The following is a 12,315-nucleotide window of genomic DNA, read 5'->3' as shown; positions in this document are numbered from 1 at the left end:
ACAGCTTCACCCGAGATCAGGGCAGGACAGACTCAGGGTCTGCCCAGGATCAGTTACAGTTCTGTGGATAAGCAACACAACAACACAGCCAGCAGAAAGTGTGCCATACCCCACCCTCATGAACCAGCCATGGACAGAAAATTTAGCACTACCTTTTGCCAGCTTCACACTGGCAAAGATTCTTCTCCTTTCCATTAAGGTTTTGTTTTCCTAGGCTTCTTGGTAGACAATTTTTTCGAGGTCATTTGGACATGACAGCAGGAGGAGCTGCTGATATAGGGGGACTGATTTGGACCACTAACAGATATGACATTAAGCACAACTAGACATGTTTAATGAAGAACACAGATGTCAGACAACCAGAGCTAACACACCAGGCCAACGGCAGGAAGGCTTGGCGACCATGCTTTTCCTGACCTCCTTCAGAAAGATGTTCAGAGCCCATGGCCAGCTGCTGGGAAAGCACCAAGCCCTCTCCAAAACTCAGATAAATATATAGGGATAAAAACAAATCATAACTTCTGTGGCATATAGAGATATTTCTGAGATTAAATGGATCTGTCCTATGGAAGGTTTTGCAGGTTGGTGCCAGTTTTCTGGATTTACACAGTGGTTGGTCAGCATCAGCTTATTAAACACGTCAAAAGCCACTTCTTTTGCCAAAGAGAGGGGTTTCTGTGTTGAATACCAGTTACAATTTCTCTTTGTATTTTTTAAGCTTGCATACCAACAATTACAACTTCTCTAGAAAGTACACAAAGGAGGAAGGAAGGAAGGAAGGAAGGAAGGAAGGAAGGGAGGGAGGGAGGAAGGGAGGAAGGGAGGAAGGGAGGAAGGGAGGAAGGGAGGAAGGGAGGAAGGGAGGAAGGGAGGAAGGGAGGAAGGGAGGAAGGGAGGAAGGGAGGAAGGGAGGAAGGGAGGAAGGGAGGAAGGGAGGAAGGGAGGAAGGGAGGAAGGGAGGAAGGAAGGAAGGAAGGAAGGAAGGAAGGAAGGAAGGAAGGAAGGAAGGAAGGAAGGAAGGAAGGAAGGAAGGAAGGAAGGAAGGAAGGAAGGAAGGAAGGAAGGAAGGAAGGAAGGAAGGAAGGAAGGAAGGAAGGAAGGAAGGAAGGAAGGAAGGAAGGAAGGAAGGAAGGAAGGAAGGAAGGAAGGAAGGAAGGAAGGAAGGAAGGAAGGAAGGAAGGAAGGAAGGAAGGAAGGAAGGAAGGAAGGAAGGAAGGAAGGAAGGAAGGAAGGAAGGAAGGAAGGAAGGAAGGAAGGAAGGAAGGAAGGAAGGAAGGAAGGAAGGAAGGAAGGAAGGAAGGAAGGAAGGAAGGAAGGAAGGAAGGAAGGAAGGAAGGAAGGAAGGAAGGAAGGAAGGAAGGAAGGAAGGAAGGAAGGAAGGAAGGAAGGAAGGAAGGAAGGAAGGAAGGAAAGAAGGAAGGAAGGAAGGAAGGAAGGAAGGAAGGAAGGAAGGAAGGAAGGAAGGAAGGAAGGAAGGAAGGAAGGAAGGAAGGAAGGAAGGAAGGAAGGAAGGAAGAATGTTTCAAATAGCATTACAAAGTACTTTGTTTCTGACAGGTTGCCATTTCTTCTGAGAATAAGGATCTGATGGCCTCCTGGTTCACCACCTCTTCTTTCACAGCAGGATACCTGCTACTGCAGGTGAGAAGCCTCCCCATTTCTGACCTCATCAGCAGCTTTTTATCCTGAAATTCAAGTTCCTGCCACCCCAGAGGAGTGCCTGATGATGAAATCAGGTTTGCCAACACTGGTCTCGCCTTTCTGAACAGGAGATAAATTCAGTCAACAAGCAATGTTTTTGTTCTTCAGCACACTAACGTCTTTCATGTCTTTCAGTCCCCAGAATGAAGAGCTTAATTGCCATCTTGGTCCTTCTTGGGATTGGTGTCTCCAAGCTGCATCTTGTCCAAGCTGCAATCTAACCAGGAATCCAGCCAGAAGTCCAGTTTAGGTCAGCTTGTACTGCCATCCATGACACACATATTTGTACAGGAGGAGTGACAACAGAATCAAATCTTAAAATTCGTACCAGAAATCTTGGCAACAAGAAGTAGCTGCCAAGCAGAATTTTGGGAACATGTAGAAAAGGGATGAACAACCCCAGCACACTGAGGTAACATCCTTCTTGGCAGTCAGCTGCAGTCAGGCCAGTGTTGGAGCTGCCAACAGCTGATTGCAAAACTCTTTGAGAAGACCAGAAATACACACCCAAGTGATGCACACCCAGGGTGCCAGAGCACAACTCACACCACCCAGTCGTGTTTCTCTAAACTGACATGCCTGGCCTGCCTGTAAAAATGGTGGCATTTGTATTTTATTTTCATTTAGAGAGAGCAAGCTTCCAGCAGCTGTGGCAAGAGACAACATCTCAGGAGTTCCTGCTGTGGCCGAGCCCAACGCTCCAGCAGAACAGTTCCTCCGCAGGTCAGGGCAAAGCCCTTTTGAGTTTCAGAGGACACAGCTTACTTGATAAACCACTCCGGAGTACATTTTTTTGTGCACAAGATTATTTAGAGTATTTTATCTGACAGCAACCTGCCGAACAGGGTTTCCCACCACAGTAACAACAACGCCCTTGTAGGAGAACGGACGCCCAGCCGTCCGGAACCACACCGAAACACCACCAGCAGGCCTGAAGCACCGCCCGTTCCCCCGCCCCTCTCCAGCACCGGTGCGAGTGGAGCCCGCCCCACTTCCGTTAGATCCCGTCTCCCGCGACGGCTCCGATTGGCGATCTCCTTTTCCCGCGTGACGCAGCTCCGGGCGGTGATTGGCTGCGTCGCTGCGCGGGGCTGGAGGCGGGAGCACTCGGATGCGGTTGCCGTGGTGACCGGGCGGCCGTTTCCGGAAATGGGAGGGCGCCGACGAGTACGCAGGCTGCGCCGGCGGCCGGCAGGTACGTGCGCGCACGCGCCCCTTCCCCCTTCCTCCCTCCCCACTCCTTCCGCCCCCCTTCCTCCCCCCCTCGAGGCGGCCGCCGGTTGCTGGCGCGATCGCCGTCTTAAAGGGCCCGCGGCGACCTCCCCTTAGGTGCGTGCTGCCGGCGCGGGAGGGATGGCCGGGCCCGGAGACGATGGCGGGGACGTCAGCAGCGAGTGGGCCGGTGGTCTTTTTGTGCGACCGGCGGCGAGTGATGTCGACTTGTGATTTCCCCCGGCAGGAGCGGGCCCGGGATGTCGGCCGGGGTCCCGGAGGGGTGTGCGCACAGCGTCTGTATGGTGTCGGACTTCTTCTACCCCAACATGGGCGGCGTGGAGAGCCATGTGTACCAGCTGTCGCAGTGCCTCATCGAGCGGGGCCACAAGGTCCTGGTGGTCACCCACGCCTATGGCCAGCGGAAGGGTGTCCGCTACCTCACCAACGGGCTGAAAGTGTATTACTTGCCCCTCAAGGTCATGTACAACCAGTCCACCGCAACGACACTCTTCCATAGCCTGCCTTTGCTCAGGTACATATTTGTGCGGGAGAGGGTCACCATTGTCCATGCCCACAGCTCCTTCTCTGCCATGGCCCATGATGCCCTCTTCCATGCCAAGACCATGGGGCTGCGAACGGTGTTCACAGACCATTCCCTCTTTGGGTTTGCGGACGTCAGCTCAGTGCTTACCAACAAACTTCTGACAGTGTCCCTGTGTGATACCAACCACATCATATGCGTCTCCTACACGAGTAAGGAAAATACGGTGCTGCGAGCAGCTCTGGACCCTCGGATAGTCTCTGTCATCCCCAACGCTGTCGATCCCACTGACTTCACTCCAGACATGTCAAAGAGGGATGATGCTACAATAACAATCGTGGTTGTCAGCAGACTTGTATACAGAAAAGGTAATGGGGAAAAAATGTAAGTTTATTTTGGTTGTATTATTCTTTAAGGTATGTCAAGAAAGGTCTTGGTTAGGTACCACTTATGCTATGTCTGTGCTGTCGATTGAATTTTAAATGGGAGTTGGGAGATGGAAGTTCTGTGCTTTTGTGTCTCTCCATTCAAGAAAACGGAATGGATGTTTCAATTTTCTCATGTTATGTTCTGAGGTGTATTTCTTTTGTAATACTGGAGATATTCGAAACTGAAATGTGTAAAATTGAAAGTTTGGCTTACATTGTCGGGGGTGTGATCTAGGCCCTAATCTATATATTCTGTTAGAAATGTTTTAACTTTTTTAATTAAGCAACAGCAACTTCAAGTGATTTGTGTAGGAGATCACAAGTTATCTTCAGCATTTTGTGTTCAGCAGTGTATCTGTCTTCAAGAAACTCATATTTTTTCTTCTTTTGAATATATAGCAGCAGGTTACATCATGATAAGTTCTAAAACCAAATACATTAACGGATTGCCCTAAATTTTCTACTCTTAGGTATAGATTTACTTAGTGGTATAATTCCTGAGCTCTGTCAGAAATATCCAGAGTTACATTTCTTAGTTGGAGGAGAAGGACCAAAGCGAATCATACTGGAAGAAGTCCGAGAAAGATACCAGCTGCACGACAGGTTTGTTCCATGCATGTCTATGACTCTTCAGTGTACTTTAGGGGTGGGGAAGGTAACAGCAACACCCCTTCTGCCTACTTCCTTCCCCTAAAAAGAACCCAAAACCTGAGGATGAAGAAGATGAGAACTATTGAAGGCAAGGCAGCTAGACCAGATGCTAACTGAAGGTTTAAAGTTGGACTGTGATCATGCAAGTTAACTGATAAAAATAGGCCTTTTATGAACCTTCACTTGAGTCAGCTAAAAGCTGACTTAGACATAAATTTATCATAATTCTCTCTGAAATGGTGCTGTTTGGATCACAAATTACTATATGGCATAACATGTTAGACAGCTAGTTTGTGTCACTGCTGCTTATGAGGGTGACTGTTAGTAATTTATTGTATTATTTCAATATGAAACTCTTCAGGTAGTACTTATCTAGTACGTGTTCTTGGGGTACTGCAAACATGTTCCCTGGTGCTACTGTGTTATCAAAATGTTTCTATAATGCATGTGCATTTGTATATTTCTTTGGGGTTTACTTACTGTTCAAAGACAGTGTTATATGGCAAAGACAAGGGTCTTAATTTTCCATTTCCTTTTATCTGTCTTTTGTTACTCCTTCTGTGAAAATTGTTTGTTAGTATCTTTCTTAATCCACCTTTTTCTGTTTCACAGTATCCAAAATAATAGGTCCTGATCATCGTATGCTAAATACTTTCCCCCAAGTCTGAGATTAATCAAGCCTTGCATTGAAATTACAGATAATACATTTAAACAAAGAAAGGGTGACAAATATTAATTATTAACTGGATGAATCTGTGTTCTCTTACAGAACTAGAAAGCTTAGTAGCAATGTTTTGAAGGTGGTTACCAGCAAAACAAACAGAGCAGCTTCTCCCCCCCAGCTTTGTTTTCAGAAGTTTCTTTTAGTGCAAAAATAAGAAGTAGACTTTTATTTCCTCGTTGGTGGAAAAATTTAGAGAAAACAGAATGAAGGTGTCTGGGTACCTTCTTCCACTACATAAGTGTAAACCATTGGAGTATTTTTCAGAATGTGTGTAACAATGACCCCTTTATATGCAGGGTGCGCCTCCTAGGAGCCTTGGAGCACCAGGATGTTAGAAATGTCCTAGTCCAGGGACACATTTTTCTCAACACTTCCCTCACTGAGGCCTTTTGTATGGCAATTGTGGAAGCAGCAAGCTGTGGTTTACAGGTAAAAAACAAAAACAAAAAAACAACTAGAATGCATGTATCCATTTTAAACAAAGTTCATGATTAAATAATGTGTGCTTGTTAACACTTGATTTTATCTGAGGCTCTGTCTTTACAAAGAATTGGGAATAACATGTAGATCTGCTAACTCTCAGTTCTCTGAACTACCCAGACTGCCTCTCCAATATGCTATTTTGTATGTACTCCTTTATAAAGTTTTGATGTAGTTGATGTTCATGAAGGTATACTTTGACCTTATTTGAAGAGGAGCTGTGGAAAAATGGCTTATGTGCATGGTCAGTTAGGCATATTGAATTGACACACTAAACCATTGTACTAGAACTGTTTTCTTCCTGCACCAAGAACTGACAGGTTTTTTTCCTTACATTAACTGAGGGTTGTATCTGCCTTACCATATAGGGTTTCAAGATAAGAGCTGGAGAGAAAGAAAACCGTAAAATCCCTTTCTGGCCAGTTGACAACTCAGATTATCTGTCAACTCAAAAAAGTTAAATCAGCAGCCATAAAAAGCTTAGATTCTCACATAAAGTATGAAGAAACATTTTTTTTTAAAGTCAGGCTGAGAAGAGTACCTAATATACATGAAGTATAGGAAATGCGAGGGACCTTTCTTTTTACTTCAGTATCCTTTGACAGTAGTTACTGCCTAGTTGTGGTAGTTATTTCCTTGTCATCTGTTTTACTGTCTAGAGCTGAGAAAGTTCTGCAATTTTCTTATTGTTGCCTGTTGTTTAGAGATGATTGCATGAGTCTTAATATTTCTTACTATTCATCTTAGTGTTAAGAGATGTGATTTCCCTTTGAAACCAGTATTTCAGATTAAAATTACTGAACTTTAAAAGTAATTCTTGTGAATGTTCAGTAGCCTAGAAAGCATAAACCAAAGGCAGATGTGTTAAAAATGTCCTCTCCAAATAGAAGTAAGTTTTCATGAGGAGCTACAGAGAGAAAGTCTAAAATCTGGTTACGCAGATTTAGTTGTATACTGTGACAAATATGTTTAGGGAAGATGTCTCATAAACCACTCATTAGACCAAGTCTTCTGTTTTATCAGGCTACCAAAGAATCATTCTGAACATTATTAAAGGTAATATACTATGCTGGGTCTTTCCTAAGGCCTAAACATTATGTAGATTGCATACAGGTAAAATTTTAAAGAATGGTATTGGTCTGTGGCTTCATGGCAATCACTCATAGATTTTTTCCCGTTCTTAAGTGCTGCATCTAAATAGTTTAATAGTGTCATCACTCAATTTTATTTAGTTTTATTGTTGTGTTGCATATGTGCTATTTCTGTTTCTTTCGAAGGTGGTGAGTACAAGAGTTGGAGGGATTCCTGAGGTGCTTCCAGAAGATCTCATTATTCTATGTGAACCCTCTGTGAAATCTCTGTGTGATGGATTAGAAAAAGCTATTGCCCAACTTAGAGCAGGAACACTACCATCTCCAGAAACTGTTCATAATAAAGTAAAGACATTTTATACATGGAGGAATATAGCAGAGAGAACTGAGAAAGTATGTACAATCACTTCTATTAAATTCTCTTAAGTACCATTTTGAAACAGTTGCTGCTTTGAAACATTACTATGTACATTCTCTATATAACCTTTCAATGTAATTTTTCAGTGTTTTTTCTGTCAAACCCACATGATTTTAAAAAGGTTCAGAAAATACTTTCCCCCCCTAGATACATCCCTAGACATGTGGTGTTTTTTTTCTATTTGCATTTTTTTCTGTGTCATAACTGCTGATTAATATTCTGAGGAACAGCCTAAATCTTTAGTTGCATTTCTACTCATGCTTTGGTTTTGGCTGGTTTTTTTTCCCCCAGTCTTCACATTAAGAATCTTTTCTGGCATAACTGGAAAACATTCTGTACAAGATGTATGAAAAGGAAAAGTTCATGGCAAAGTTTTATCTGCCATGTGTTAACAAGTGATTTAGAATTATATGAAGTAGCTTAGTGCCACTAGGCTGAACCTAGCAGAATTTACATAAGCTATGGAATAATGAAAATAAATTGTCACACTTCTGAAATCATTTTTCAGAATTATACAGAATTACAAACTTAAGTGTAGAAAGTCCACTGTAAGTGAAGAATGTTGAGTGCAGTAATTTTATAGCTGACTGTGGAGATCTTTTGCTTTGACTTCAGCCCCTATGTTTTAGGCAAGACTGTAGCTGAATCACATGCCTCTTAATTACATTGTAGTGCACTCAGATGTCTCTCTAAGTATACTTGAAGTGGTGCATGCAAAATGTTAGTGTAATTATGAGAAGTATGCATGGAACTTAAGTTGTACAAAGAGAGTTTGTTAGTTTATTGAGTTACCCATAGGATGAAGTACGCAGTGTTCTCAAGGAAGAAACCTTTCTCTTTCAAGATGTGTGTAGTGGGTATTTATGAAACATGGGGCTGTATTTTTTTAATTTTAGTGGTTGTAGTTAATATGCATATTAAGTCACTAGTAACATGTATTTGCTTTTCACATTCATTGAATTTTAAGCATTTTACTAAGAATTGCTAGTGTTTCTTTAAATGAAAATCAGTATCCTGCTATGGTTTGCTTGATTGTTTGAATACAGACATCTGGAAATCACCATCCATCTTTGAAAGTGTGGTGATTGCATGTTCAGACTTTTCCTGTGACTGGTGTGACTGTAAGATTAGAACCCACTTAATTAATTAAAAAAGACCTAACCCCCTCTATACAATATTACGAGAGACAAATCAAAGCTTTCCTATTTAATGAAATACTCTTGTGGTCTGTCAAAAAACATTTCCTTTTTCTCCTTAAAAAAAATAGTGACATTTCTGAACAGTACTTAAAACCTGCAAAGCTTTTTGGGGTTAGTATTTGTCCCATCTACTAGTAAGGAATAGATAATTTATTTTGCATGCTGACAATAAAGTACTAGCTGTTTTTCATAGAATCAACACTGATTTAAGTTCTTGTTTTCTGTCTTTTCTCCGTTTAGGTGTATGACAGGGTTGCAGATGAAGTGGTTTTACCAATGGATGAACGACTTAACAGACTTATGTCTCACTGTGGCCCAGTGACTGGGTATATTTTTGCTCTTTTTGCTGTTTTGAACTTCCTTTTCTTGGCATTTCTGAGGTGGATGACTCCAGATTCCGTTATTGATGTTGCAATAGATGCCACAGGACCTAAAAGTGCATGGACTAAACAGTATTTTTTGGGGAAAAAAAGGAAGCGTTAAAGAAGATCTTCCAAGCTCCTAAAGTGCTGAAATTGAGAGGAAAGGACGCATCAGTCACTAAAGGTTTTAATGCTTGCTGATAGAGACATTACTCTTAAAATTCTTCAGTTTCTTTCTGAAGTCCTTGGAAAGAAACTTGGTTAAATGTACTACCTCAATTTAGGATGATATTTTAATTTAGTTTTGGATTCATGCAAATCTATGGACATCTCTTTTGCACTTAAAATTGGAAGAATGTGGGGTTTTATATGATTCAGAAGCCTTTGAGACAAAAGTACAAAATTTTTTCAACAACTTGAATATTACAGAAAGTGACTGTACACTTTACTGGTATTTGAGAAAGCAAAACACACAAAATATTAGCTTACAATAGTTTCTGCTAATTCCTTGGACTAACTGTGATTTCTATTTTGAAACTTATTTAAAATTTTTTAAGTAGAAGCCCAACAAAACATACCTTTTCTCTCCTAAGATGAAAACGGTACTTGAAATTAGTCATTAAGGCCATTATCATGGGAATGTTGGAGACTTATTTCTAGTTGTGTCCCAGTGACAGTCTTTTGCCTGCATAGCATTATTATTTTAAAGTTCTTCCCTAGTCAAATTAGATCATCCTGTTGCTAAATCAAAACTCCATAATTATTTTTTTTTATATTTTCAGAGGTGCTAAATTTGTCTTGTTCACTTACATGTGTGAAAATGATGTAAAGCTGATGGTGTTTGTGTCTTGGCTGTTTGTTTGTTTTCCATTTTTAGATTACATAGGTATAGGAATTCTAGTCTTTAGAGGTAATGCAGCCTTCAGAAACAGCTCAGGCCTGAAAACTCCTCCAGCAGACTATGCCAAAGTGTGAAGTAATGTGTGTGCACACACGAGAGAGAAATCTGTGAAGGGCTTAACAAGCACCGTAATGCTTTCTTGCTCTCTCTTTCCCCTCTCCCACACCTTCTTAGTTTTCCTTTTTTTTTCTTTTCATTTTGCTTTTTGCTTTCTCCTTATATAAAACCAAAATGGCATTTCAGTCCATCTCTGGGAGTGACAGTGTTCAGTGTGTGTGATTTCTCCTAGACCACATCAGAGACACTGGACAGGTTCTGCAGGTGAAATCTTGGAAAGGTATCTCTTAAATGGAAAAAAACAATAGGTATGCTTTCCAGCAGGGGGAAAAAGGGACAAAAAAAATAAAAAGGTCTGGCTTCTCACATCTGTTAGCACTCTTATGTAATGTATACCTGGGACAATAAGGCAGCACAGCATATCAATGTGTGAGAGGAGGCACCTATGTCATTTATGTCAATGACCTCTAAAACTTCCCCCTGAGTTAATTAACCCCCTGGGTTAATCTCTTATTCAAGCATCACCGAAGACTAAAAATTTCATGATTTTTATGCCTCGTGAGTATTACATGTTGTTGGACACTGTATTAATATTAAAACTGTGCAATATGGAAGTACTGTTTCCAAACCCTTGAAGGGCAGTATTTAAAACATAACTTCTGTCAATATCGTATTGTTTGTGTAGATACATAGTTACACTAACATTTTATAATTGTATTGAACATATTTTCATGAAACACAGAAAAGTAATATGAGAGAAACTCCATACACAGTATATTTTCTTTTCCTAGATTTTTTTTTAGACTTTGATATGTAACATACAGTATGCATTATTATTACAGTTTCAATTCTACATACTACCTTAAAGTGGATGTCAGCTAAAACGGTGCCACACAGACAATGGATAAATGGGTGGAATTAAAGTAATTTACTTTTCAAAGATCCACCCCCTCCCCCCCCTTCAAATTTATAACAACTTTTTTTAAATACTGATTACCCTTCCAGAAAAATATTATATATATTTATAATAATCAGTTGATTGGTTTTTATTTCTTTTTGGTTTTCTGCAATATCTACAAACAAATTTTCAACAGGCTTGTGAGAATATTTGAAATACTTCTCTGTTCTGTTGTGGAACATTGTGTACTTACAAATAAAACCTTGTATTTACACTTTTATTTAAAAGTTTATTAACCTTTCTGTAAATAATCGATATTTTTCATTAATATTTGGGAATATAAAATTAAAAAGTACAGAAATATGCTCCATATTGCTGCTTCCTGTCACTGGTGGTTGAACTTCTTGTGAGAAAGATGATTATTAAAAAATATTTTTTTTTTGTATTAAAAAACATTGTTTGTTGTGACAAGTTGTCACAAAAATTTAATCCCTAACAGGTTTAACTACAACTGTGCTGTTTCTAAAGTAGTGCAACTTGTATTACATGTAACTCTTTGCAGGACTGATTAACTTACTAGCCTTGTGCAGAGGAGTAAGGGATGATCTCATTTAGTTTTAAAAAGCATCAGTGGGTGAAATAAAATAATCACAGTAATAAAAGTCCTGGAGAAAGATAATGTGTATTTAGAAATGGATAAAATAACCACTTAAAAAATCTAAAATGCTTCAGCTGTGCTTACAGGTAACATTTAATCATTGTGAAATACTAAGGAAATGTTACTAAAGAGAGAGTGATACTGAATAATGTATTGCATAAAGCACAGACTGGTCAGGAGGAGGGAACACCCAAAACCCACTCATGGAAGATCCACTTCTTATGGAGGAGGTTCTGTTGGTCTACAATGAAATGTAATCACACAGGCACAAGGAAAAATAGTGTTTCCAGTGCATTATGTGCAGACACTGTGAATTAAGGTATATAGATGGCCTTCTGATAGTTGAGAATTGTATGTTAAACCAGACCAGGCACCAAGTAAAGTATGACTGTGAGATTCATCTTTAAGATTGTGTTTTAGTGGATGTGGTAGATCTGTAAAGAAAGTAAATACACTGTAATGTACTTCTTTTTCTGGTCAGGTTTTTCTGCATCTTTTTAAAATAAACATTTTTCCCCCATTTTGGTATTTGTTTCTCTTCACTAGTCTTTGGTTTGTTGTCTTGTTTTTTTGGTTTTGTTTTTTTTTTTTACATATATGCTTAGGCTTTTAAATAATTGTAAAAGTTTTGATGCTCCAGTAAAATACAGGTATTACGTAAATAGATACAAGAACAATCAATCTCAAAACAAAATGATTTTACAAACTTTAAAAAATTAAATAATATTTAGATTTTTTTAAATGTTTGATTTGCTATCATTAAACTAGTCTCATCACATCTTTTATGACAGTAAGTAGTAGGTTGACTTCCACAATTTTTCCCAAATGCTAAAACATTGACCTTGTCACATGACAGGTGGGTTTTTTTGTTAAGGGATCAAAACTGAAGGCAAGATGTGGTTCTGCATCTGTATTTACCATTGTACTACAATTATGCATTTTACCTGTAAATGTAACAGGTTGGATTGTTCTCAGATTCTGACTTGCATCA

At 40.1% G+C, this 12,315-nt stretch overlaps 1 protein-coding gene across 2 annotated transcripts; it reads left to right on the top strand.

Annotated features, from left to right (window-relative positions):
- The first annotated feature begins 2,864 nt into the window (after positions 1-2,864).
- Positions 2,865-11,844, top strand: PIGA (phosphatidylinositol glycan anchor biosynthesis class A). 2 transcript variants are annotated; one of them, XM_034060115.1, is made up of 6 exons: positions 2,865-2,896; positions 3,161-3,825; positions 4,356-4,488; positions 5,557-5,689; positions 7,018-7,224; positions 8,689-11,844. In XM_034060115.1, exons 2-6 carry the CDS (start codon positions 3,174-3,176, stop codon positions 8,929-8,931), a joined length of 1,368 nt encoding a protein of 455 aa, XP_033916006.1. In that variant the 5' UTR covers positions 2,865-2,896; positions 3,161-3,173; the 3' UTR covers positions 8,932-11,844. The 2 variants fall into 2 exon arrangements, with proteins under 2 accessions (XP_033916006.1, XP_033916007.1); XM_034060116.1 differs by lacking the exon at positions 2,865-2,896 and adding an exon at positions 2,975-3,030.
- Positions 11,845-12,315: the final 471 nt, after the last annotated feature.

The sequence above is a fragment of the Melopsittacus undulatus genome, chromosome 2 (genome assembly GCF_012275295.1).
Source record: "Melopsittacus undulatus isolate bMelUnd1 chromosome 2, bMelUnd1.mat.Z, whole genome shotgun sequence".
NCBI lineage: Eukaryota > Metazoa > Chordata > Aves > Psittaciformes > Psittaculidae > Melopsittacus > Melopsittacus undulatus.
This window is presented reverse-complemented; position numbering and strand designations above follow the sequence as displayed.